Below are 26,137 nucleotides of genomic sequence, written 5' to 3'. Positions count from 1 at the left end.
TACAATGACAATAAAGGCTATTCTATTCTATTCTATTCTATTCTATTCTATTCTATTCTATTCTATTCTATTCTATTCTATTCTATTCTATTCTAGTAAATGGATAAGAAATACTTTTGAAGTGTAGTTTTCTGTTCTGTGCAGCCATTCCTGTGTAGGTTTCTAGGGATTGTCTTCTTTGAGAATACAATTCCCGACTTTCTCATTCATTTGCTCGAGTCTTGGGAGTTGTTCTAAGGGTCTTAAGACACATTTTTCTCTAGTTTTCTTTCCTGATTCTTTGCAATCTTTTACTCCAAACCTCTTCCAGGAGAGTTCTGTACTGTGTGGCTTTCTTAAGTGACAACTCTTGCTGAAGTTTTACACTGTGTGTGGAGATAACCAAGCTAAAGAACATCATTGCACAGAAAAGATTTTCATGGGCTAAAAATGTTGACCCTAGTAATTTTTTTCTGAAATAATAATAATAACAATAATAACAATAATAAGAATACTTTAAAGAAAACTAGTATGTTTAGAATTGCCCTTGTTGAAAATTTTGACAAAACTAGGGGTAATACCCTCCTATTGGGATGTGGACATTTTGGAATGTCCAGACCAAAATACTTAATTTTTCTCTACAAGGGCCTGATATCCACTTTCGAGGACATTATACTGCCACTGTTCTATCAAAATTTAAAACGAATGTCCTCATATGTAGATCTCATTTTTCTCAGAAAGAAAAATTAGGTTAAAAAAAAGAAGTGGTAATTCTTTGATTTTACATTCATCAGGTGCCAATCAGCCCAAATAGCAAAGTAAAATTAAAAGTGCATGCTGTGGAAGCGTTCAGGTCTTAGGAGGATACTAATCATTTTGTCCTCATCTTTACAGATGCATGTGTGTAAGTGCATCTGTATTATTTGCACTAATTCTCATTTTGAAGTGGAGTCCTTGTACTCTTCCAATTATCACCTCCACTCATGAGGAAGCAGGTCTGTTTTCTGTGTGCTATTTTAGTGTTACTTGTGCTCTTTGTGCTGTTACTTGGGGCAAGAACTCTGACGAGGAAGCTGAATATGAAAATGTGAACCAAGTGTGGATGTTCCTTAGGGCTGCAGCCAACAGTTATTTTCATTAGTCCGTGTATACAAGGTGTATAACAATTGGCTTAAATTATGGAATTTATCACCGCAGCTGGAGGATGTTCATTCATCTTTTCTACTTTGTAGCCAATAAACAAATAACAGATTTGACACAAAAACTCAAATTTTTGAGACATACAAGGAAAGTGGCTTTTTCAGGCATTTACTTACTGATAAAAAATAATATTTAAGCTGGTTCTAGTTTCCTCTTTTGAGAGATCAGCTTTATAGGACTCTTGTCAAAGACAATTTCTTTTGATTTCCACCATAGAGTTTCAGCTGGATTGAAATCTGGACTGTTTCCTGGCCTTGTCACTGAATTATTTATGTGTCCAACACTAGACCTTTAACAAACAAAAGATAATAGCAACAAAAAATGACATCAAGCAAGAATTCACGAGACAAGTGAAATTAAAAAGGGAAATTAAAAGCGCGTCGGTGTCTCACTCCCATTTCTTCTTGTTGCATGTTGATGCTCTACTTGGAACTTTGTTAAGATCCAATCACGCAAAATAGTATTTCTTTTTCCATTTTTCAAGTGGTCTTAATCTTTGATTTGGACTGTATGTTGCACACATACATTAATGTTGTTTCATTAAACTTGAGTTAAAAACATATAATAATTCTGTCATTGTCTAGATTGTGCCTGAATAAACCTGTTGAAAAAATACTCTGACCTAAGATTAGAGATCTTTTTTCCAAGTATGAAGTCACATTACTTTTTGTCTCTTTTCTTTCACATAGTACTACTTCATGGTCAATTTTGGCCACGATGGGCAGAAACCTCTAGAGATGCGAACAGAGGATGAGTTGGACTGCAATGAATGGGTGGGGGGCATCCAGCAGGCCAGGTATGAAGTGACAAGAGTTTTCACTCTTTTACAATGTTATAAAATATTGTAATTTATGTATTTTTATCTGTATATGACTTGATCTTTCTAATGGCTCCATACTGCAGTGGTTTAGATATTTCCTTGTAAGTGAAAGGTTTTTAGTTTAATTCCAGCCAGCGATTCAAATTTCCCTCGGTTGCATCAGGAAGGGCATGTAGCATAAAACTCTGAAAAATACCTGCTGTAGAGCAAGAGTGTGTTTATTTCCTGTTTTTATGCCTGTCTCATTTGTTCTGTATAGTGTCCTTGGGTATTTTAAAAGGCGCCTTTAAATAAAATGTATTATTATTAAGAGATGGGAAAGCCATGCAGCAAAGGGCTGCAGGTCAGACTCAATCCTGCATTGCTCCACTCAGGCCATGTAACATATGGTTACCAGCTCAACCACTGAGCTAAACCAGCACCAGACGGCTTTACCTGTCTAGCCCTCTGATGCATGAATTATGAAAGCCTTGGTCAAGATTTTTTTGTTAAGTGCTTTTATTAGTCTCAGGACATGAAAAAAAATGTCCAACTCTTTTTTTCCCCAAAAATACGTTTTTTTTATAAAGTTATAAACTTGTCCACTCCAGTGGACTACATGCGCCCGAGCACTTAGCATGAAATACTGTGAATTTACTGTAAAAATTAATTACGTTGTGTTCTATTGTAAATATACAAACACTTGTTTGCTTGTATCCTTTGAAAAAAATCTCAGCAATTTTTTTGGAACTTTCAACTCATAAGGCCCCAATGTAAATAACAAAACCAATCAACAGTCCTAGCTGTGAATCCTACACCTGAATATGGCAAACTATCTCCAACAAGAGAAACATTTTTGAGTCTACACAGTTCTATAACGATGCAGGACAGTATTACCAAGCCCTTATTAGCATGCTGGAAGAAAACACAAACTGACATCTTAGTCTCTCCATCTCCGAACACTTCTATGTTCATCACAGCTAGGCTGTGCGAAAGTTTGCAAAGCATCCAGGGCACAATGGCACACAGCATTGCATGCAGATGTATTTGGTCTTCCGTGTGCACGCAACATCATGCCACCTGTTTGCATTTTTCACCTCGGTCAGTTGGGGCCAGTGATATCCTGTGGCAAACCTGACCTCACAGGCTACTTTGGTGACTGCTCTCCGCTTCACGGGTTGTGGGGTCCCACTGGGTCTTCCTCTTTTGCATTGCTGGAGGGTGAATCTCTTCTCCTGTTACTGACAGTTCTTTCCCATACAAGTTGGTGTTGTATGTTATATTATCAATTAGAATCAGAATCAGAATACTTTATTGATCCCTGGGGGAAATTATTTATTTATTTATCAATTAGATCTGCTGGAAACAGATGTCTGAAGAAATCTATGAGATCCTTCCCCTCCACATTCAATTTCCACTCTCCTAGAAAAGGAGGCAAGTCTCCATCAAAGTCATTGTCTTGGACTTTCCAAATATTTTTGCGGGCTTGAGTATGGTCAGGTGCCATGTACCCATCTCCCACAACTCCCTGATCATGCTGACCTTCCTCTTCATCCTGCCCCTCATCGTTCTCACTTTCTGCATCCTGACTGTTTGTGTCTTCATCATCCGTAGCTCCTATGTCTCTGTTCTGCTCTGGCAGCCACTCATCATCACTGCACTCATCAATGAAATCATCATCACTGGAGCTGGATGGAATTTCCTGGACTATTCTGTACGCTGCCTTATTCTTTGCTGCATTTGAAGTCTACAAAATATGATAAAATAATTATTATAGTAACTCAAACTACAGCTGATCTGCACAAAAATATATATTTTAAATGAGTAGCTTATAAATGTAACAATTATATGCTTACTCATAACCAAAACAGTCCCAAAAAACAGTGAGACAATTTATGACTTATGTTAAAAAAAATATAGTGGGTAATGCATGATGTCCACTTCATTGGACACATGGTTCATCATAGTTTTCTACATATTAGACACAACAATTTCTTATTCCAAACAGATAATATCCTTCCCTAGATGTTACTGCATATCACCATATTTTTTTTACCTGTTGGGCTCTTTTAGCATAGAAGGATTGACAGGATATGCCAGCAGTGGTCGGCAGGGGTGACAGTTTGTCTGCCATCTTTGATTCAGAGGAAATTTACTTGCAGTTGCACTAACTGAACACTGAATTGACCTCAATGGAGTATGGCAGCAGAGAGCACTCTAGAGGCTAATATGCAGTTCCACCATAGAAACCAATGCATTAAAGAGATTTGTACGTTTTAGTAGCTGTCCACTCCAGTGACCACTATGCATCAGAGGGCTAGGGTAGTTTTAGAGTCTCAACGTGAACCTTAAAGTAGATAACCCATAAGTAACGCGTAAAAAATTACATCTCACTAATTTAGAAGATCTTTATTTTGTGGAAAAAAGCTTTTGTTGCTCTATAAAAAAGCCAACTGTGAAGCTAAGAAGCCGTACTACTCCTCACTGATTGAAAAAAATAAGAAAAACCTTTCTCTCTAGCACTGAAGCCATGCTGGCCAAGAGTCAGAGCTCTGTTGGAACTTAACTAGTAATGACGTCATGAATTTCTTCAGAGGTTTTAACAGTTGCGAAAGAAATGACTCATAAACATCACACATACTATCTATACTATTGATACTAATTTTGTTTCCGCCTGATTGATACTGATTCTGATTCTGAGTTAACTTCAGTAATCATTTCCTCCAAACCATCAACGTGTCTGTTAGAGACCACTCCTTCATTACTGCTCAAAGTCTTACCATTGATTATTGTTTTAATCTTACATATGATATTATATCCATGACACAATATACTATAAGCCAAATGTAAGCACAAAAGTAGTCTAGGTATTGGTTTCCTTGAAAACTTGCACTAAAAGTATAAAATAACTGCTTAACACTTCAGTTTAACAACAACTAAAGTAACTTATCCTTGTAGTTCATCAGCAACCTGCATCCATCATGTAAGTACATAATTACTTTCTATCCACCATTTACTCGTCCAGTTATGGAGGGTAGCTTAATTCAATTCAATTCAAATTTATTTATGCAGCGCCAAATCACAACAACAGTCGCCTCAAGGTGCTTTATATTGTACAGTAGATCCTACAATAATAGATACAGAGAAAAACCCAACAATCATATGACCCCTATGAGCAAGCACTTTGGCGACAGTGGGAAGGAAAAACTCCCTTTTAACAGGAAGAAACCTCCGGCAGAACCAGTCTCAGGGAGGAGTGGCCATCTGCTGCGACCGGTTGGGAGAGAGACAGAGATTAATAATAAGTACGATTCAATGCAGAGAGGTCTATTAACACATAGTGAGTGAGAAAGGTGACTGGAAAGGAAAAACTCCATGCATCATGGGAATCCCGAGCAGCCTACGTCTATTGCAGCATAACTAAGGGAGGATTCAGGGTCACCTGGTCCAGCCCTAACTATATGCTTTAGCAAAAAGGAAAGTTTTAAGCCTAATCTTAAAAGTAGAGATAGTGTCTGTCTCCCGAATCCAAACTGGAAGCTGGTTCCACAGAAGAGGGGCCTGAAAACTGAAGGCTCTCCCTCCCATTCTACTTTTAAATACTCTAGGAACAACAAGTAGGCCTGCAGTGCGAGAGCGAAGTGCTCTAATAGGGTGATATGGTACTACAAAGTCATTGAGATAAGATGGGGCCTGATTATTTAAGACTTTCTATGTGAGGAGCAGGATTTTAAATTCAATTCTGGATTTAACAGGAAGCCAATGAAGGGAAGCCAAAACAGGAGAAATCTGCTCTCTCTTTCTAGTCCCTGTCAGTACTCTTGCTGCAGCATTTTGGATTAGCTGAAGGCTTTTCAGGGAGTTTTTAGGACTTCCTGATAATAATGAATTACAGCAGTCCAGCCTGGAAGTAATAAATACATGAACTAGTTTTCCAGCATCACTCTGAGACAGGATATTTCTAATTTTAGAGATGTTGCGCAAATGGAAGAAAGCAGTCTTACATATTTGTTTAATATATGCATTGAAGGACATATCCTGGTCAAAAATGACTCCAAGGTTCCTCACAGTTTTACAGCTTAGTCAGTGCGAGTGAGATTCGGAGAACCTCAAAAAGTAAAGTGTGCTGTTAGCACAATTCAGTGGAATTCTGAGGTGTGCAGAATAAACAGGAATAGAGACTGGACTGTCCCCCCTCTCTGTTCCTGAGAGAAATGTTGTCTTTCTTTCTAGGTATTATTGTTTTGTGTTTTGGATCAAATGAAGGCATTTCAGGGATGAAGACATTTCTTATAATGTTAGGTGTAACATAATACTGCAGAAGTTACTCTTGATACTTCTGGTACATTTTGATGGTAAAACTGACAACACAGGGCCTTTATTTGTAATGAAATATGTATGTACATGATAATGCTGTTTGTTTCGCTACCTTCCACTACAATGAAAATCTTTTCCTTCTTATTATCTTGTAGTAAAATGTTCCACAATTTCATCTTGTTGTTCCTACACTTTTTGTGAGAAAATGTGCTGTGCTGAAAAGTGCGACTCAAACTCTACCTTCTGCTCTTTTTGTGTGTTTATGCAGATTTGACACTACTACCTCATGTTGTTCCATATTTGTTTAACATGCCTGTGTGCATTTGTGTGCAAGTGTGTGTTCTTTCTGCTCGCAGCGGTTCACATTTAGGTCACACTGGTGTTGTAGTGCTGCACTGGTTACATCACAGACTTGATCTCGTAACTCGACCTCTGTTTTTCTCTGGTCTCACTTTCTGTGTCTTTCCTATTTTTAGTGTAACATTCAGTAGAAAGTATGCCTCTACTTGCCCACAATGACATATTACTGCAGGTGTCAATAATGTCAGGTTACTGTCTGATCATTCGTTTAAGTCTATAACTAAAACAAATTGGCACACAAAGCTCTCTGTACATGTTAAATTACCACACTAACCGACTTCAGTACTGTCCTCCTGTGCTCCTTTTAGCTACTCTGGCATCATCATTGAACGTGACATCCTGATGCAGAAGTACATCCATCTGGTCCAGATCATGGAGACTGAGAAGGTTGCAGCCAATCAGCTTCGTACTCAGCTGGAGGACCAGGACACAGAGATTGAGAGGCTCAAAGCAGAAGTATGCATGAGTGCATCTGCATGGCTACATAAATGCACATATTGTCACACACAGGCACCCACATGCACTCTAAAATCAAAGCATGCAGATTCCTAAATTAAATCACAGCAGGACTCCAGTGATTATGGGGCCTATTATTTGGGATTTTTCTTTTTTTTTACCTTTTAAAATGTTCCCATGAATGTTTTATATTTTGTTATATTTTGCACATTTTTTCATATGGACGCTGTTGTTGTGTTGTTGCAGATTACAGTATTGAACAAAGCCAAGGAAAGGATGCAGCCGCACCAAAACAACCAAGACGAGGAAGACCCCGATATTAAAAAAATTAAAATGGTAAAGAATTGTAACTGCATATTAAAATGTAGAGAGACAAGGTTGTGAGAGAAACTTAGTGTGCAATGGCTATACAGGTGCAGAGTTTCATGCGTGGCTGGCTGTGTCGGAGGAAGTGGAAAATCATTGTCCAGGACTATATCTGTTCCCCTCACGCTGAGAGCATGAGGAAGAGGAACCATATTGTGTTCAACATGGTGGAAGCAGAGACAGAATACGTGCACCAGCTTTCCATCCTGGTGAATTGCTTCCTTAGGCCGCTCCGCATGGCCGCCAGTTCCAAGAAACCTCCCATTCGCCATGATGATGTTAGCAGCATCTTCCTCAACAGGTGCAACTCTCTTTTTTTGTTTTGCGTAACTTTTCACACAAATCCTGTATTTCAGCTGTTTGTAATAGTTTATAATAAAGTTTGTAATAAACTATATACTAGATATAAAATACTGATGTCACACATCGATTTCTGAACAAATATGAGAATGTAGTAAGTCATCAGCTAACACTTGCCAGCCTGGTTAGCAAACGGCTTCTATAAACTGTCTAGGTGTAACGCACCAAACCTAGATCCTTCTTGCGGCCTTCCTGGCCTTATAGTTATACTACTAAACTCATTCTTGGCAAATTGAACTCTCTCTCTCTCTCTCTCTCGCTATGAAGTGAGACCATCATGTTTCTGCATGAAATCTTCCATCAAGGTCTGAAGGCCCGAATTGCCAACTGGCCTACTCTAGTTCTGGGTGAGTGTTTCCAAGCTTACACTTTTTTTAACATAAGCTGTGGTCAGAAGGTTCTACTACTACATGTATAGAGACAAAAAACAAAACAAAACACACCTCTGATTTACATGTAGCTCATCTCCTTGTGTATCAAAGCTTCCAGTGGAGCTTTCTGACTGCTTGCATAGAACAGGGTGGTCTGTGGAAGTAGACTAGAGTGGTACATGATAAATGAACTGGTTCTTTTCTGCACTTCCTGAGTACTCAACAAGTTGCCTCATTCAGTCAAGCACTTTTTTAATGCAAGTGCTTTTTGTCTAACATTCACACAAACATTCATATGTCCAATGGATGCACTGAAGAGCAACTTAGGAATGGCATCTTGCCCAGGAATATTTGGCGTGTAGACTGCAGCAGTGTCAGGGATTGAACCACCAACCTCCTAATTAGTAGATGACTTACTCAACCTCCTGAGCTACAGCCACCCCAAGTTGCTGTCTGAAATCTTGATTGGATAGAAGGCACGTGGGTAGAAAAAGCATGGGAAAAAGTGCCGGTGTCAATGGGTGAGTTAGACATGTTGTATATATTTGAGTGGTAGAGTAGAAAGTGCTGTACAAGAATCTGTCCATTTTTTATTTACCATGGTCAAGGCTAATGATGAGAACTGAGTTTCTGACAGCAAGACAGAAAACAAATAGAAGTTTTAAGTTTGGAAACATGAAGCCAGCAGGAGCTTTCACCGGGAGCGTGTTAATGGTTTCTTTGTTAGATTCACTGGGTTGTTCACCATTAATGATTGCAAACTTCTACTATTACATCCTAAGGCATCTGAGGAAGAGCTTTTGGTGCAAATGAACTAAAGTGCAGCATGTGTCATCGGGTGCCTGCTCATAGCATATCAAAGGAGCAGGATTATTTGCAAAGTTGTTGTTTTTTAGGTGAATGCAAAATGAGACTGTTTAATGGATTTTTGTTTTGGTCAGAATGGGACAAACAGGGATCGATCTGCAAATTAGCAGAAGACATGGGATTGATGCAGGAATGCTTGAACAGATAACTTGAAAGGGAGATCAAGCAAACTGATCACTTTATCAGGTGTGCCTGTCTAGTTGTGGGTTGGACCTACGCTTGCCTTCAGAACTTCCTTAATTCTTCATGGCAGTGATTCAACAAAGTGCTGGAATTCCTCTGAGATTTTCACATTTACACAATAGCAGCATGCAGCTGGTTGCACGTTTCCCGTTTTCACCAAATCCTGAAGGTGCTCTATTGGACTGAGATCTGGTGATTGTTGAGGCCATTTCTAGTACATTGAACTAAACATGTAATGTGATGGGATGAACAGGGTTACCAAAAGTACTGAAGCAGGCTGTGGTCCTAAGGAGCCCACAGTGTGCCAAGAAACCATCCTGAACACCACCATCATCAGCCTGAACATGGCACATGATAGATGGCAGGACAGATGGCCTGTGTGAATTGTGGGCTCACTTTCTTGTTCTTCACTGACAAGACTAACACCCAGTGTGGTTTTCTGCTGCTGTAGATCATCTGCTTCAAGGTTTGATGTGTTGTGTGTTCAGATTTCAGAAATACCTTGTTTGTAACAAGGTGAGTTACTGTTGCCTTACTATCAGTTTGAAGCTGTCTGGCCATTCTATTCTGAAGTCATCAACAAGATATTTTTGCATCGCGCCAGATATGTTCTCCACTGGCCATTTTCCATGAACCCTAGACATTGTTATGTAGAACAATATCAGTGCATCAGCAGTGTGTGAAATACTCAAAGCAGCCTGTTTGCAGACAATAATCATACCACGCATCAAGTCACTTAAATCTTGCTTATTCAATACATTGTTTGAATTTAGCAGGTCTTCTTGACCATGGTCACGTTGATAAATGCACTGATTTGCTGCATTATGATTTGTATGAAGTAGATATGTGTGGGCCACAAATAAAGTGGCCCATTATTATAAATCACTTTTTTGTTTTTTTGCTTTTTATAGTAGAATAACCTTTTGATAATACATTGTGTAGTATGCAGGTTTGAGATTTCACCTCCTAAGACCTGAACTCTTCAATGGCATGCATTTTAAGTTCTCTTTGATATTTGGACATATTGGGACATGATGAATGTAATGTAATAAAATCTAGAAAACCTTCAATGATGTTGTCTTTTAAACTTCTTTTTGACACCCAGCGGACCTGTTTGACATTCTACTGCCGATGCTGAACATTTACCAGGAGTTTGTGCGTAACCACCAGTACAGTCTTCAGGTGCTGGCAAACTGTAAACAGAACAGAGACTTTGACAAGCTGCTGAAACAGTATGAATCCAACGCAGCCTGCGAGGGTCGGATGCTGGAGACATTCCTCACTTATCCAATGCTTCAGGTACTTTTTACATTAAACAATGTAATCCATTAGCTGCTGTTATAAAAACTATGTAATATACTTAACTGTAAGGCTTAATAATTTGCAACAAACACTGATGATACAATAAATAAAGACAGCGTTATATAGTCAAAGTTTAATATTTAGTCATATAACATGGTTACTTTTAAATGCCTTGACCTGATATATTTGCCCTCATATACTGATATACTGTGTATGAGCTCAAATGGCAGGATAGTAAATTTATTTGCATTAATCTAAATAACTTTGTTTTTTCGTCATTCACAAAGATCTCTAATATCTTCGTTTCAGTCTGTGGTGGGGCGTGGTCTGCAGTGCCACTGCAGGGGAGGCAGACACCTGAGCGGCATCTGCAATCACGCCTCGTCGGCTTAAAGGCTGAACTAGGTCCTGCAGTGTTGGTGTTGTTGTGTGTGGATGCAAAGCTGCAGCCGTCTGAAGTGTAATGCAACCGTATTAATAATAGATGCTGAAAAGCATGAGTACATGGTTTGGTCTGTGGTGGATCTTTCACACAGTCTCTTATTTAAAAAGTTTATTTCCCATTCGGAACTTTTTTGGAATAGCTTGGATGGGATTTCATGGTTTAACCATTTACAATAAATTCCTACAGAAGTGCTGTGTGTATTTCACAAATAGTCACATGGGTTTTTTACATTTTAGATTCCCCGTTACATCAGAACTCTCCACGAGCTGCTGGCGCACACACCTCATGAGCATGTGGAGCGCAAGAGTCTTGAGTTTGCCAAATCCAAACTGGAGGAACTGTCAAAGTGAGTGTGTGCTTATGAATACAGTTTAAGAAAAATGATTGTATTGATTAAATACTCAGACTGTTGTTGAATAATAATAATAATAATAATAATAAAAACTAGAAAGTGAAAATTTCTGAAGAAATTTTAAGTGTGCCTATGCCGCTGCCAATGAGTGTAGTTTGCCATTCATACGGCTCCAAAAAAAAAAAAAAAAAAAAAATGCAAAAAAACTATAGAAGTAATAAACACCAAAAGTCATAGCACACCTTCCTGATCCAGCCGCACAAAATGATATGGTAAATGGCCTGTATTTGTATAGCGCATTTCTAGTCCTTAAGGACCCCAAAGCGCTTTACACAACCTGTCATCCACCCATTCACACACTGGTGATGGCGAGCTACATTGTAGCCACAGCCACCCTGGGGCGCACTGACAGAGGCGAGGCTGCCGAACACTGGCGCCACCGGGCCCTCTGACCACCACCACCAGTAGGCAACGGGTGAAGTGTCTTGCCCAAGGACACAACGACCGAGACTGTCCGAGCCGGGGCTCGAACCGGCAACCTTCCGATTACAAGACGAACTCCCAACTCTTGAGCCACGATCGCCTATATAACATGAAGCTTGTGTCAAAACTGTGGGATGAGTTATGCGCGAAAATTTCAGGCTGAAAAAGGAAAATAATAATAATAAGAATAATAAATCCGAGCAATAGTAATAAGTGTGCCTTTTGGCATAGGCACACTTAAAAATATGGTTAGCTTGAATCAGTTATTTGGTTTCTGAGGTTTATATGAAACACAAACATGAGTTACCAGTGTTCTGCTTAAAAGTGGCTTCACCTGCAGCACATAACTGCCTCAATAGCCTCAGTACTGATGTAGTACATGAAAAATGACAGTGCACTTGACTAGAGCGTGCAAAAAAAGAAAAGGAAAAAAAAACAACAACAGTGTTTGAAAAGTAGTGAAAGTTCTTAAACTCTTCATTATATAGAAACAATTACCCCATATTAGATTTCATATCATATTAGAAACAAAGTGGCTATTGAAAGGAGAACGGTAAAGATTTTATGCTGGCAATAATTAGGTGGAAAATGAAATGAAAGACAAGTATCTACCAAGCTACTTAAGTGAAATGGCAACACGCCATCTAACAAAAGTTAAGCAATCTCTAGATGTTGTTTAAGTAGTAGGAGTACTGTGAGTCATGTTGTTGCTTTAAAAAGTTACATTTCTCAGAACAAGAATGCTATTTTAAGACATTGTTTTAATCCTGAGAGCAGTGTATTAAAAGGTAATGGTTTGTAATTATTCTTTAAAAACTGCAAAATGGGAATCTGCAGGTTTAAATTTTGTGAGAGAAACCCATATATTTCTGATTTATCAGACACCTCCAAAGAAGCAGCGTGTGAAGTGCATGCTGATGATGTAGTCAGTAATATAACAGCAAAACCTTCTAGGAAAAAAAACAAACCCAAAAAACTGTATCAGTGTGTTCCTCGTAAGTAAACTATGGAATAATTATTCAATACTTATAGATCAGAAATAAATTAATTTAAAAGTTTGGGAGTAATACTTGGGCCAGGCAACCAAATCAACAATGTCAAGCTACAAACAAGCTTTAAAAACATTTTGGATTAGAAACCAGTACAATTAGAATCATTTTAAATTTTGGAGGTTTATATGTTAAGCTTTGATGAATGTCTGGCTGTGTAATCTTTGGACTTCTATGAAATTGCTGTAGGCAAACCTGAGTTCGTGGATCGAATTAGGTTGATGTCTACTCTTCGTTATAGTCAGCTTTCAACAGGCTTTAGGTGTAATGGTCTGTGTGCAGCAGGCAGGAGTAGAGGACCCAAAATGCAGATTTCTGGAGGCAAATGTGGAGGCACAGCACAAAAAAAAAAAAAAAAAAAACACTGACTAAACTGAGAAAACAAATAACTAGCAGCCAGGCTGGCAGACACAACACACGGCAGAGAATGATGGCAATCATAGATACACCAAGGAAAACAGAGGGCTTAAATACAGAGAGTGATAACGAGGGAAATTAGACACAGGAGGAGAGCACAGTTGGGAGTAATCGATCATGACGAGACCAAGGGGAAGCAAAACTGAAAATATTAACATGGGACGTAGAATGGCAATACAGACCTGACACTGAGATAGAGACATGAAAAAGGCATAACACTGAATAAAGGAAAGGCATATTAAACAGAACCTAAGACTGGAAATCAGGAGATACTAAAGAACTTAGGGCGCTAGAAATATAAACAAACAAAATAAAACCTAGACCTAGGCACACTAACATTAGCCATGAAGGAAAATATTTTTAAAGAGCATGACTAGCAGACCGGGGCCCGTTCTTCGTACGTCGCTTACTACATCCAAGATCAAATGACACATCCAAGACCAAACCATCGCGCTAACCGTGAGCTCGCTAATCCGGTTCCCCGAACACACCTGCTGTTGACGATCAGTACAGCTGGATGAAGTAATGTGAGATCACTGGGTGTCGTAAAAGGGGCTACGCATCGATAGTAGAAACATTGATCGGCAATTCTCTGATTGGTCGGCGAAAATGTCGAAGGAGCGCGCTCGGTATTTTTCGGCAGCAGAGCAAGAACCCTTAAGTGAGGGATTTCAGGAGTTTCAGAGTTTAATCAGAACGCAAGGGAACACTGCAAAGGCTGCAAAAGCAAGGAGAGAGGGCTGGCAGAAAGTTGCTGACAAATTAAACTCGTAAGTAATTTAATAATAACAATAATAATGGAGTGGATTGATATAGCGCTTTTCAAGGCACCCAAAGCGCTTTACAATGCCACTATTCAGTCACTCTCACATTCACACACTGGTGGAGGCAAGCTACAGTTGTAGCCACAGCTGCCCTGGGGCAGACTGACAGAAGCCAGGCTGCCATATCACGCCATCGGCCCCTCTGGCCAACACCAGTAGGCGGTAGGGTAAATTTATTATATTACACTATATTATCCAATATTATATTACATTATATTATATTATGTTATATTATATCCCATTTCACATTAGAGCCACAACAGGACCCACTAGAACATGGGAACAAGTAAAAGTGAAATATAAGAATATTCTACAGAATGGTAATATTTATCACTTATATTGCTTTTAGTCTCTTGGAAAGAGACCCTGAAATAATCTGTTTGTGTGTTCATAACAGCAACCAAGAAAAGGGCAGAGCAAAAAAAGACAGGTGGTGGTCCTGCACCCCCTCGTCAACAAGTTGGTTAAGTAAATAATACCCTCACGGGAATATCGATATCTCTCAATGAGCACACTGTCGCGCTGAGCGAAAGGATCCTGTCTGTCCCGCAATATACGCTGAATTCTGAGGACTCTCCTTATCAATCTTGCACCTTCTGCAATGGGCTGCTCGCGTATACGGACAGGACATGGCTGCGACAGACTTCCCAAATCCACCTTCGCTTTTATAGCCGCGGTCTCTCATCTTGATTACACGAAGTAATTTCCAATTACTACTCTGAAATATGAATTACATCTGTAATAATCACATACATGTAATAGAATGTTAATAGTACATTTCCCTTTTTTAGGAAATGACCTGTATGTATCTGTGTGAAATCAATAAATGGATCAAGTGCTGCAGTATCTTTAGTTACATTGATGTTATTTATTTATGGTGAAACAGTGGTGGAATATCGCTGTTGCTTCATATAAATGAAGCGGACATACCTGCGTGGCCGCGATCTAATCCTGTTTACATAAAGTAAACCTGCTCCCGAGCAGGTTTATCCCAGCAAGTCCTGGCAAGTCCCGGATGAGCTTCGGGGAACCGAACAATCCAAGATCACGCAAAATCGTCAACAATCAAATCCAGCTAACCTACTTAGCGAGGTACGAAGAATGGGCCCCAGAACATCCATTGTCCATCCATCATTGTTTGTTTTGGCAGGATGATACATGATGAAGTCAGCGACACAGAGAACATCAGGAAGAATTTGGCCATTGAAAGGATGATTGTAGAGGGCTGTGACATCCTTTTAGACACAAGTCAAACTTTCATCAGACAAGGTGAGCTTCTGTCTTTGTATTTCATGCTTTACCAAGTCATGTTATTCCAGTTCTTAATCAGTTTACTCATTCTCATTGTTTGTGGGCAGGTTCTCTCATCCATTTACCATCCAGCAGTGAACGGGGTGTTCTCAGTAAGGTGCGCCTGGGCTCTCTCTCACTGAGGAAGGAAGGAGAGCGACAATGTTTTCTCTTTACCAAACACTTCCTCATCTGTACCCGAACATCGGGAGGGAAGCTTCACTTGCTCAAGGTCAGCTTCACCTGTTCACAACTTTGCATTTTATTTATTCAGTGGGCAGTGCCCTTTGGTTTGAAAACTCTTTGCTAAGGTAGACCTAACCAGCACTGATGTATTAAAAGTTTTAAACCACTAAGCATAATATCAAAAATAAAACAATAGTAAAAGCCAACTGGTGGTCTTTAAAGGTTCAACAATTATACCATTTTTCAAGGTTAAAATGAGCAAAATCAAAATGAAAACTAAAAGGAGCCATCTTGGTTCCATTGTGGTTAGCATGTTCATGAATATTATTTCCCATCAAAGCAGAAAACTTGAATGCCTTCCTTGCTCTGTTTTTGCATCACACACACAAAAGATAACGGTCTTGTGATTTAAGATAATAGGGAAAAATATTAAAGGAAACATATGCTAATTCCCATCTCAACATTTTTATTATTGGAATCTTCCATGATTCATACTTCAAAATATTTTTTAACTTACACCAGGCTTTGGGGTAGCCCCTCAGTTTGCTATCTGTCTGATACAAACCATATCTATATGATCCAAGCCACAGACTTCTAGTAAATGGTCAGTATTTATATAGCGCTTTACTAGTCCCTGAGGAAAGTGCTTTACACTGCCCAAGTCGGGGCTCGAACCGGCAACCTTCCGATTACAAGGCAAACTCCCAAATCTTGAGCCACGATCGCCTTCTCTGTTATTTGCAGAGAACACAAGGATGTCTCTAAGTGCACATTGTACCAGGACATGTTAGTTCGCAGGTTGATGATTAATATTGTAATTGCATCATCAGATTTGCAGCTGCATGTTCTGGACACTTGGGTGAAGAGAGGAGCTGTGGTGGTGAGTTGGATCAGGTGATGGGGGAGGATGCTGGACAGACCTGGCACACCCAAACATATTGTGAGGGTGTGTTGGGAACACCTGGCAGAGGCCCTGATCTGTGAGATCTATAACTCCCACCTCCTGCTGAACTTCAAAAGCATTCCAAGGGAGGCTGGGGACATTGAGTCCAAATGGACATTGTTCAGCACCTCCATTGCTGAGGCTGTAGCAAGGAGCTGTGGCTGCAAGGTGGTTGGTCCCTGCCATGGTGACTTTGGCCAAACCAGTGGGGTTCTGGAAATACTGTCTGGAGCTATGGGGCAGCGTCTCTGATTTGGCAGACTGGGGTGGTGATTCCTCTCTTTAAGAAGGGAGACCAGAGGATCTGCTCCAACTATAGGGGTTCACACTACTCAGCCTCTCTTGGAAGGTCTATGCCACCGTACTAGAGAAGAGAGGATGTAGATTAGTTGAACTTTGAATACAGGAGGAACAATCCAGTTTTTGTCCTGGATGCAGTACACTGGACCAGCTCTTTATCCTTTCAAGGATATTTGAGGAATATTTGAGGAAATGTTAAAAACAGCAATCAGCTGCTTCCTAATTTTTTATTTAGAAATGTTCATATTATAAAATTAACAATTATTTTGAATTTTTACTTTGCTTTTCCCTCTTCCTTTGGGAAATATTCTTCTAAATAAAAAGTGACATAACTAACTTAAGCTGTGTTTTTTCTTCCAATAACAGCAGGGAGGAATGTTGTCCCTGATCGAGTGTACTCTGATTGAGGAACTGGATGCCACTGATGAAGACTGTGAGTGTCTTTCTTCAGTCATTATTTCCTTTTTCCATGCATAATAGCTCAACTGAGGTGCGACTAATGTTTTGGTTTGTTGTTTGTTATTTCCGACAATGCAGCAAGTCAAGGATTTAACCATCTGGAGTTTAAAATTGTGGTTGAGCCTCCTGATGGTCAGTCCTTCTCCATTGTTCTCCTGGCTCCTTCCCGCCAGGAGAAAGCTGCCTGGACAAGTGATATCAGCCAGGTAAGAAGTCAATGGTACAAAGATGGAATTGAATTTACCTACCTGTGGCAAGGTTTCATGCTTTTTTTCTGCTTTGTGTTTTAGTGCATTGATAATATCCGATGCAACGGCCTGATGACAAGCGTGTTTGAGGAAAACTCCAAAGTTTCTGTGCCACACATGATCAAGTAAGAAAAAATGAGTGAAAAAGTGCAGTATAAATAACTACAGTCGTAGTTGGAAGTTTATATATTTGTCATGGTCATAAAAAGAAGAATTGGTTGTACAACTTTGAATTAATTTTGGGAGTTTAACAATGTTAGAACTACTTCAAAGAAAGGTTCACTAACGCTGGCTAACAGCAAAAACAGAAGCACTTGTCCGATAGAAAAGTTCAGTATATGCTCAACAATTCACCTCAGTATTGCTACCACTGAATGGAAGTGAACTTAACTGAGTCATTGACTCATATTGGACTTCTTTCACAAAGATTTACCAGAGCCAGTTTTATAGGGGGGGGAAAGCCTATACTTTGTTGACTGCAGTTTGCAATCTTACAGAATCTAGCAGTGAGATGTTGTATCTTTAAATTAACAGTACTGTGCTAAAGTTTTGAACCATTCCTGATTTCTTAAGATTTGCAATGACAATTGAAATAGAATATGGAATGAACCAGACTTTCACGTCATCATGTAGTATATTCTTAACATCCTCAAGAGGACATCCTGGGCTTTCTATTGATGCCACATTTGTGGGGGTTGGGGTACCAACGCATATGAACTCTGTTTTAACAATAACAGGAATTGCAGTTGTTGTTTTTTTAAGTGATCATCATTTTCAGATATTGTGATTCTATTGCTAAAAATCTGATTGTTTCTTCAATTTGAGAGCCTAAACTTTGTTTTGGTAGGATTTCAGAAATAGGGTAATAGAGGAAAGGGTGAAATTGTGGTAGGAGACCCAGACCCAGAGCTGTCAAGAGATGTTGTGGAGGAAGGCCAGACATTAGAACTGGAAGGTGAAACACTCTGGAGAAGACCAGTTTTTGAGGCACCCAGGTTGCAGTCTAGGGCTCTGAAGGTTTTAGACATGTTTAGAAAGGGAAATAAGAACTTGTTAATTCCAATTCACACACACTCTTATCTTCCAGAGTTGTCCTTGTCCATATCAACCTAGGAGGTTTTCATTTTGCCCAAGCTCACTGTCCTCAAAATCTGGCATGTCTTCCTCTGAACTTTCACCTCTGCTGTAATGTCTGGCCTTCCTTCACCTCACCTCCTGATAGCACTAAGTATGACTCCCTTCGACTGTTCTACATAAAATCCTATGTGCCTGACTTAGTCCTCTGTTATACCATCCATGGTCATTGTCAGTGCCGTGGGTGACATGACCTAACAACCCAGGTTAAGATGAATATTAGGTATGGACATTAATAAAAAAGTTATTTGTTAAAATATATGTTTTAGTGTTCCGTTTTGTTTTCATCATCTAACTGTTTTAATATTCAGTGAATGGAAATTTTACCAGAAATGCTGGAGAACAGCCTGCAGCATCTGTTGTAGTTTTCAAGAAGTCTCACACGTCTCCTGAGCAATCCCAGCTTATTCTTCTTTGACAAATCTGCCAAGCAGATACAGATTTGATGGTCTCTCCTCTCCCTTCCTGTGCAGGATTCTAGAGATAGTCTTCTTCAAAACTACAATTCCCAACTTGGCTAAATTACTCACTAGTGTCTTGGCAGTTGTTATGGGGTCTTTAGGCACATCTAAGTTTTCTTTCGCTTCCAACTTCTGAACAAACAGAACAGCTTGTCATCTCTCAAAAGCAGCACATATATTATCAACTACAGATCCTATGAAAGATAATATATGGTTTAAGCTGCTGCTACATGCTGGGTGTTTTTCTGGTGGAAAAAGTCAGTCTGTGCAGCTGCATATGGGAGAACACCAGGGCTGCACAACACTATGGCTGATTAACCCCCCTAAACATTCTGATTTAACCTGACTGTGGTATTTTCTTTCTGAAGGTCTGATGCTCGACTGCATAAAGACGATGTTGACATTTGCTTCTCAAAAACGCTCAACTCCTGCAAAGTCCCGCAGATCCGATACGCCAGTGTGGAGCGCTTGCTAGAGCGTCTGACAGACCTGCGCTTCCTCTCCATAGATTTCCTCAACACATTCCTCCACACTTACAGGATCTTCACCACAGCTACTGTGGTCATCGACAAGCTGGCTGACATCTATAAGAAGCCGTTCACCTCCATACCTGTAAGGTACATGTCATCATTTGTAACAGGCATCCAAATATTCATGTATCCTCTATGTATTCCCCCCCCCCCTTCATGTTTAGCACGTATAGCTGCCTGCAGCACGTCTTTCCATTTCCACATTTTGTGTTGCTCCTTTCATCCTCCTCATTCCTTCCTTTTTCCATGCTCTTTTTGTTCTGTCACTGCCCCAGAATTGAGCAACATTCATGTGACCGTCTGTCCATCATGTCACTCTGTCCTGACTACAGTCTGAAGATCACACAGCTTGCACTGGACCAGTCCAAGTAAAGACCCTCAGTTGGACTGATGAATCATTTGAGTGTGTTCTTGTCAAGCACTGCACATCAGCTAGTTTCCTTTCTCTTAGATCCCTGGAGCTCTTCTTTGCAACCAACCAGGGCGTGTGGGGAACTGACCCTTTGAACAACAAATCGCCAAGGCTGTGCCGCAAGTTTTCCTCTCCTCCTCCTCTGTCCATCCCCTCTCGTACCGCTTCCCCTGTGCATTGCCGAAAGCTCTCCCTGAACTCCCCTATCAGTGTGAAAACAGGAGCCCTAGACCTGTCCACCACTCGTTCCTCTTCTGCAGCCAACTCCCCAACCTCTAGTCACAGCCCATCCATTGCCTCTCCTCCACCTGGCTCTACCAGAGCGCCCTCTGGCTTTTCCTCCCCTCCACCCACCGCCACAAGGTCTCCTAGCCTCCCTCAGGCCTCTGGGGTATCCTCACCACCCCCTGTCTCCACCAAGGCACCGCTGGATCTCAGCCGTGGTCCTAGTTCCCCAGAGCTGAGTCCAGCTGCAGGGGAGGATGCCAGTGGAGAGCTGCCTCGCATTGATGCCTTCTGTGGGAAGCTGAGGCGCAGCTTCCGCAGGGGTGGGTATCTGCAATACAAAGACATATGAGTCACACTCTGTGAGACCCCTATATCAACACATTTGTAAGCACATGCCTGAGAGTCAACTAGTATAAAATAATACATTAAAAACAAGTATGTTTAAAAATTTGTATCATCTGTTTCAGAAGTAGTCTTACATTTTTCTCCTCTAATGAACTTTTTCTCCTCTAATCATTCATTTATTCCTGATAAGGCTTGCCCACCTAAACAGACTCAGTGAAAGACATAAATGGGTCACCATTACCCAACACAGGAATAATCGTGCTCTTACATCACCATCTGGCTACAGCTGACAGCCTGCTCACTATAAAAACAGCACTGAAGCATTAGATCAGAAAATCTCTAACAAACAACAAGGAAGAGAATGACAATAAGGAGATAAAGAGAGCTTTCTACTTTGCTATTGACCCTCTCCAAAGTCCAATAGCAGTCAGAAGAGCAGCTTGTAATCCACAAGTTCAATCATTCACATGAACACTCTGTCTGGTGTTCATTTGAAGGTTGCTTTCTTTTTTGAACACATAGCTTAGTTATCTGTGGAGCCTTTTAGATTAAAAATAATAACAATTATAATTTTCTAACTGTCGGTACGATTTCTTTAAACTGTCACAAAAGATATGTAGAGCTGTACAATTAATGCAGACATGTTTTTTTTCCTACCATCAAAGTGTTTTCCATGTAGACTTTTCTTGGGTGGGTGGGTGGGTGGAAGGGGGGGGGGTATATATTAATGGTTTAGCATGTTTAGCATTTTAGGGTTGTCTGAGACCATGATCAATTTACTAGTAGACAGTCCTCACACTTTTATTTTGTAAACCTTCACTTTTATTTTTACAGCAAACCAGTAAGCCACTGGCCTTGTTATATCTAGTTTTTCCCTACCAGCAGGCAGGTTGCTTTTTTTTGTCACAGCCAGGTGGAAGCTGACTGTGTGTTGAGGGAATAATGGACCCAAATGCAGACAAAACGGAATGTGGAACGTCACTTGAATTAACAAAAGGCAAGCTGTTTATTGAGGCTAATAAAAAGGTGCAAACGAAGGGGCAAGCTAAACTGATGCAAAACTAAACTTAGTAGAAACACATGGAGCTGATTAGAATAATGACACCACAGGGGAAGTGAAACTAAACAGAATGAACATGGGACACCACAACTCTTCAAACTAAAACAGGAACATAACCCGTTATATTCCTGTTTTATGACATGACATGAGTTTGACAACATAGGACACGCAGACATGAAACGCATGACAGGCTAAGACGCGGACTTAACATGGTGGACAGACAAGGAACATGAACACTGTAAAAACATACAGAGGGAAAAAGGGGCTGGAGATGACACAGGGACATAAGCACAAACAGAACAAGATGACTGGGGGGAAAACAAATGACAGAAGGAATTGGGTCACAAGGGGAAAACGTGTAAACAAGAGGAGGAGATGGGAGACAGAGACTGAAACACATGAACGGTTAGGGAGACTTAAACACAGGGGGTAAAGATACAAGGGGAACCTAATAAACAAAGAACTAACATGGCAACCTAAGCAAAATAGAATGAGCTTTAGCTAACTAAATGAGACTAAAACATAAACAACGAATATCAAAATACAAGGAAACTCAAAACACTGGGTCACACAGCAATTTGTTTTGGTGGTCTTTGATGTCACTTAACTGCCTCTACAGTCTCTTGACCCATGTTCCAGTGTCTTGGATTATAGGTGGCCATGACTGTCCTTGTTCTGCTCTGGGGTTTCACTGCAAACTGGAGGACCATTCTATCCTGAACCTGCAGCAGGCAGAGAACAGGTTTATATGCTGCCTTGAAAAGATTACTAACACTGCAGAGCAGAACAAGGGGGGAAGGGGGGGGGGGGGTCTTAGGGACTAGGAAACGTTTTGTATCAGAGACAACACAAACTTCAGTACTGTCACGACTAGGTTCAAGCTGTTAATCCCCTCATTATCCCTGTTAATCAGAATATCATTTTTGGTTTTTCTTACATTGTTTTCCCCAGTCTTAGGAGTCAGGCAGCAAAGAAAGAAATCATTCTGATGCACATCATAAAGTACACACATTTCTTTTTCAAGAAAGTTTCTCCTAAATGTATGTTTAGAGTACAGTTAGGGTTAGGGCCTTTGAAATCTATGTCATCATAGATCTCAAAGGGTTAAGAGACTAGGTTACCAGTGTAACAGTAATTGGGGTTGTGTTTGGTCCATGTCACTTGGGATTGCTTGGCGGCTCAGTTAACTTGTTAATTTTAGATAGGAGATGGCTTATTTTCAGCATGTGCTTGATAGTCCCTAATAATATTTTAAGTTACTTTTGTTCTCTGTGTGTTTCACACTCCCACATGATTGTTTTCTGCCCTCAGTACTGTATACTCATTAAAAAATGCTCCAATACTTGTTTCAGATGTTACATGCAGTATATTCCTTAACAGCTGTCCTGGAGTCAGTATCCCTGGACAAATTCATTCCTGAGTCACCAGCTACCAGTGAGCCAGGTGACACATCCCCCTGCCGCTCGCCTTCAACACCGAGGCATCTCCGCTACCGTCAATCGGGAGGTACCAAATACACACACACACACACACACACACACACACACACACACACACACACACACACACACACACACAATTTTCTAAATCTCTAGAGGCATGGAAAACAATGAGTACACTAAACATGGTTTTATTTTTTCATGGTGCAGCATAGAAAATATATTGGTTGAAACTGATTCGTTTCATTATTTCATGAAAAATATTAGCTTATCTTAAATTTTATGGCAGCAAGATGTTTCAAAAATGTTGGGTTCTGAGTATGGCAGCATGGCAGCTGAGGCAGACCCTTTTTAATGGTCAAGATGGCTGACAATAGAGGTGTAACCCCTACCAGTTACACTTCTATTGTAATTTTATAGTTATAGTAATTTTTCCTGATTTGAGGTTTGATTGCTCATTACACTGGTTGCTGGTGTACGCTGGTACTGTGTGTGTGAAGAGCTGTGGAAACCCCACAGGTACCTTCACAACACCACTTATATTTGTTTAATAATTTTATTTTTGGTGACTTTCTTTTTTGTCCCCATGCCAAACAACTTTCACATGAGATGACTATGTTAACAGATTTGTCCTCATAATATGATGATTACCAATAACACAAACATATTTACACATTATTTATAACAGACTGTGTAAAGCGAGCAGGCTCTCTTTTTCTTGCTGTTTTTTAATGTTTTTGACTCCTTGCAGTTACATCAGGGGAGACCTCTCGCTGCTCTATGTCACCAGCTTCAGCTTTTGCAATCGCCACTGCTGCTGCTGGGCATAGCAGCTCCCAGGGTGAGCATGTCAACTCATCAAGATCCAAAGATGCACACCAGAGGAAGGGAACTGTTGCTTTGGTGTCATTTAAATTAATATTAAGAGGTTGCTAGATGTAATGATGGGCCCAAATCATCTGCTGCAAAAATGTTAGTGCTTAGAAATTCACAGCTTCTACTCTGGTACTCAAGAATGTTATACAGAAGGTAAAAAAAAACTTTGATTCAGAGGATATTGAAATTGTTGACCCTATTTATTTGTCTCGGGACTCCATCAGGATTTTAAAAACAGTAGCTAAAAGCCTATATTTACAAACTTTTATTAGTTAAAATGTATGTGCAGTCGCCTTGTTGTGATGATGTATTTGATTGTAAAAGTCTCAAAGTTCTAATACTCTTCCATTTTTAATAGTACTATGCCTTTGTTTGTTTTTTGACATTTATATACTGTTACACTGGTGAATGCTCATATTCCATTCCCAGGGTTCCAAATTATGAGATAAATATGATTGTAAAGAAACTCTGTGAGCCCAAAACTCAGGAAACAAACTCAGGCATTTTGAGGGAGTTTTTTTTTTCTACTCTGGCTCTTTATGATGTCACGGAAAGTAGAAACACTATCCTGCCAAAAATATTCACTGGTCTGACTTCACACCCTCATGAACTTCAGTGATATCCCATTCTGAATCCATAGGATTTCATATGATGTCGACCCATGTTTTGCAGCTATAGTAGCCTCAGCAATTCTGGGATGGCTTCCCACAAGGTTAAAGAGAGTGTTTATGGGGATTTTTGACGATTTTTCCAGAAGTGCATTTGTGAAGTCAGACACTGATGTGGCTACCTAGTTTTCAAAACCTAATTTTTTGGAGGCAGAAAATCGGAATAAACTGTTTCCTTTAGACCAAGGGTCTCAAACTCATGGCCCACATCACCTCTGCTCATGGCCCGTATATTGACATGAAGAAAAATAATGCAATTTATCCCGTTACTTTTTGTTAGGGAGGATTTGTTTGTTGTTTGTTGAAATATTTGTGGGTGTTTTCTTGTTTGTTTGTTTGCTTTTTGTACTACTTGAGCAATAAAGACGACAGTGTCAGCAGTGGCCCACAGCTCATTTAAGTTTGAGACCCCTGCTTTAGAAAGTTGAGGAGCTTCACCAAGGCCCAGTATAAGACAAATATGCATCAATAAATGAATCATGCAAAGCTACTCTATTAGAGTCCAAGAAAAAAAATATATAACTGGAAATGTTGTTGTTGTTTTAGTGGCTTATTATTAATTTCTTTTTTTTTCTTTTTTTGTTGTCCCGTTTGGATCTTTAGCCATCAGAATTGTTGTCTTAAGGCCAAGAAAGATGCCAAGCGGATTTATTTTACCAAGTGGATCATCATGGCCTTGCCATATTGGTCCATTTTATTGACCTTTATTATAATTATGTATTTATTTTATTTTATTTTCGGTTGCTACAAACGGGACAGAAATGACAGGGGGATAGGACAGGGAGAAAGAATGAAAGAAAGAGAGGGAGAGAAAGAAAAACAGAGGGGAGAAGAGACGTGAGAAAGGGGGGGAAGAAAGAAAGAAAAACAAACAAAACACCTGGATCACCTGTATGGAGAAAAAAAACCAGAAGCGAAAACAAACAAAAAAGAGCAACATAATAAATACAGCACCATCACAATAAACTAGCTAGCAGTAGATAACAGTTTAATACTAAATATTAAATGCTATTGTGCAGCACGCAAGATAGACAGCGCACAATGTGCTTTGAGGCAGCAGCCAAGAAAGGTGTAGTCCGTGTCTGTGAACACCCGTGTGTACACCTGTGTGCACACCTGTGTGGATCAGCATGCTTGTATTCCAAAGGTTTCTCCATGTAACGATCTGCTAGGGAGTGTGGGGAGCCATAGCCCCGTCCCCCAGGGCATGAAGCAGGTATGGAGGAGATCCAGGCCCCAGACATCCAGAGGCCGCAGAGTACGAGGACCCGAGGAGGACCACCAAAGGGGGGGAACCGTGCCACCCTCCTGGGAAGAGCTGAGTAGAGCCCCAAACGAGAGGTCACCCAGCAGCTACGGAGCAGAGGCCAGAGGGGGTTGCAGTGGCGTGCCCGCGGGCTCTGCCGGCAGCCAGCTGTGCCAGAGAGG

General features: G+C 40.2%; 1 protein-coding gene across 6 annotated transcripts in view; it reads left to right on the top strand.

Moving 5' to 3' along the window:
- Positions 1–26,137, top strand: part of rasgrf2a (Ras protein-specific guanine nucleotide-releasing factor 2a) — a 48,634-nt gene that overhangs the window by 9,615 nt on the left and 12,882 nt on the right. For 2 of the 6 annotated variants that reach the window (XM_005720008.1, XM_013910164.1), the window contains exons 2-18: positions 1,869–1,975; positions 6,964–7,111; positions 7,358–7,447; positions 7,525–7,778; positions 8,105–8,184; positions 10,364–10,557; positions 11,242–11,351; positions 15,281–15,399; positions 15,489–15,652; positions 17,219–17,282; positions 17,387–17,514; positions 17,599–17,681; positions 19,520–19,768; positions 19,957–20,049; positions 20,133–20,641; positions 23,107–23,232; positions 23,917–24,006. In XM_005720008.1, coding sequence (XP_005720065.1) covers positions 1,869–1,975; positions 6,964–7,111; positions 7,358–7,447; positions 7,525–7,778; positions 8,105–8,184; positions 10,364–10,557; positions 11,242–11,351; positions 15,281–15,399; positions 15,489–15,652; positions 17,219–17,282; positions 17,387–17,514; positions 17,599–17,681; positions 19,520–19,768; positions 19,957–20,049; positions 20,133–20,641; positions 23,107–23,232; positions 23,917–24,006 — 2,608 coding nt within the window. Of the gene's footprint in view, positions 1–1,868; positions 1,976–6,963; positions 7,112–7,357; positions 7,448–7,524; positions 7,779–8,104; positions 8,185–10,363; positions 10,558–11,241; positions 11,352–15,280; positions 15,400–15,488; positions 15,653–17,215; positions 17,283–17,386; positions 17,515–17,598; positions 17,682–19,519; positions 19,769–19,956; positions 20,050–20,132; positions 20,642–23,106; positions 23,233–23,916; positions 24,007–26,137 lie in introns of all 6 variants that reach the window. The other 4 variants (XM_005720007.1, XM_013910163.1, XM_005720009.1 and 1 more) reach the window with 2 other exon arrangements.

The sequence above is a fragment of the Pundamilia nyererei genome, unplaced genomic scaffold, assembly GCF_000239375.1.
Source record: "Pundamilia nyererei isolate P.nyererei 1_Seehausen unplaced genomic scaffold, PunNye1.0 scaffold00002, whole genome shotgun sequence".
NCBI lineage: Eukaryota > Metazoa > Chordata > Actinopteri > Cichliformes > Cichlidae > Pundamilia > Pundamilia nyererei.
Note: the sequence above shows the minus strand (reverse complement) of the source record. Positions and strands in the feature narration are given on the sequence as shown.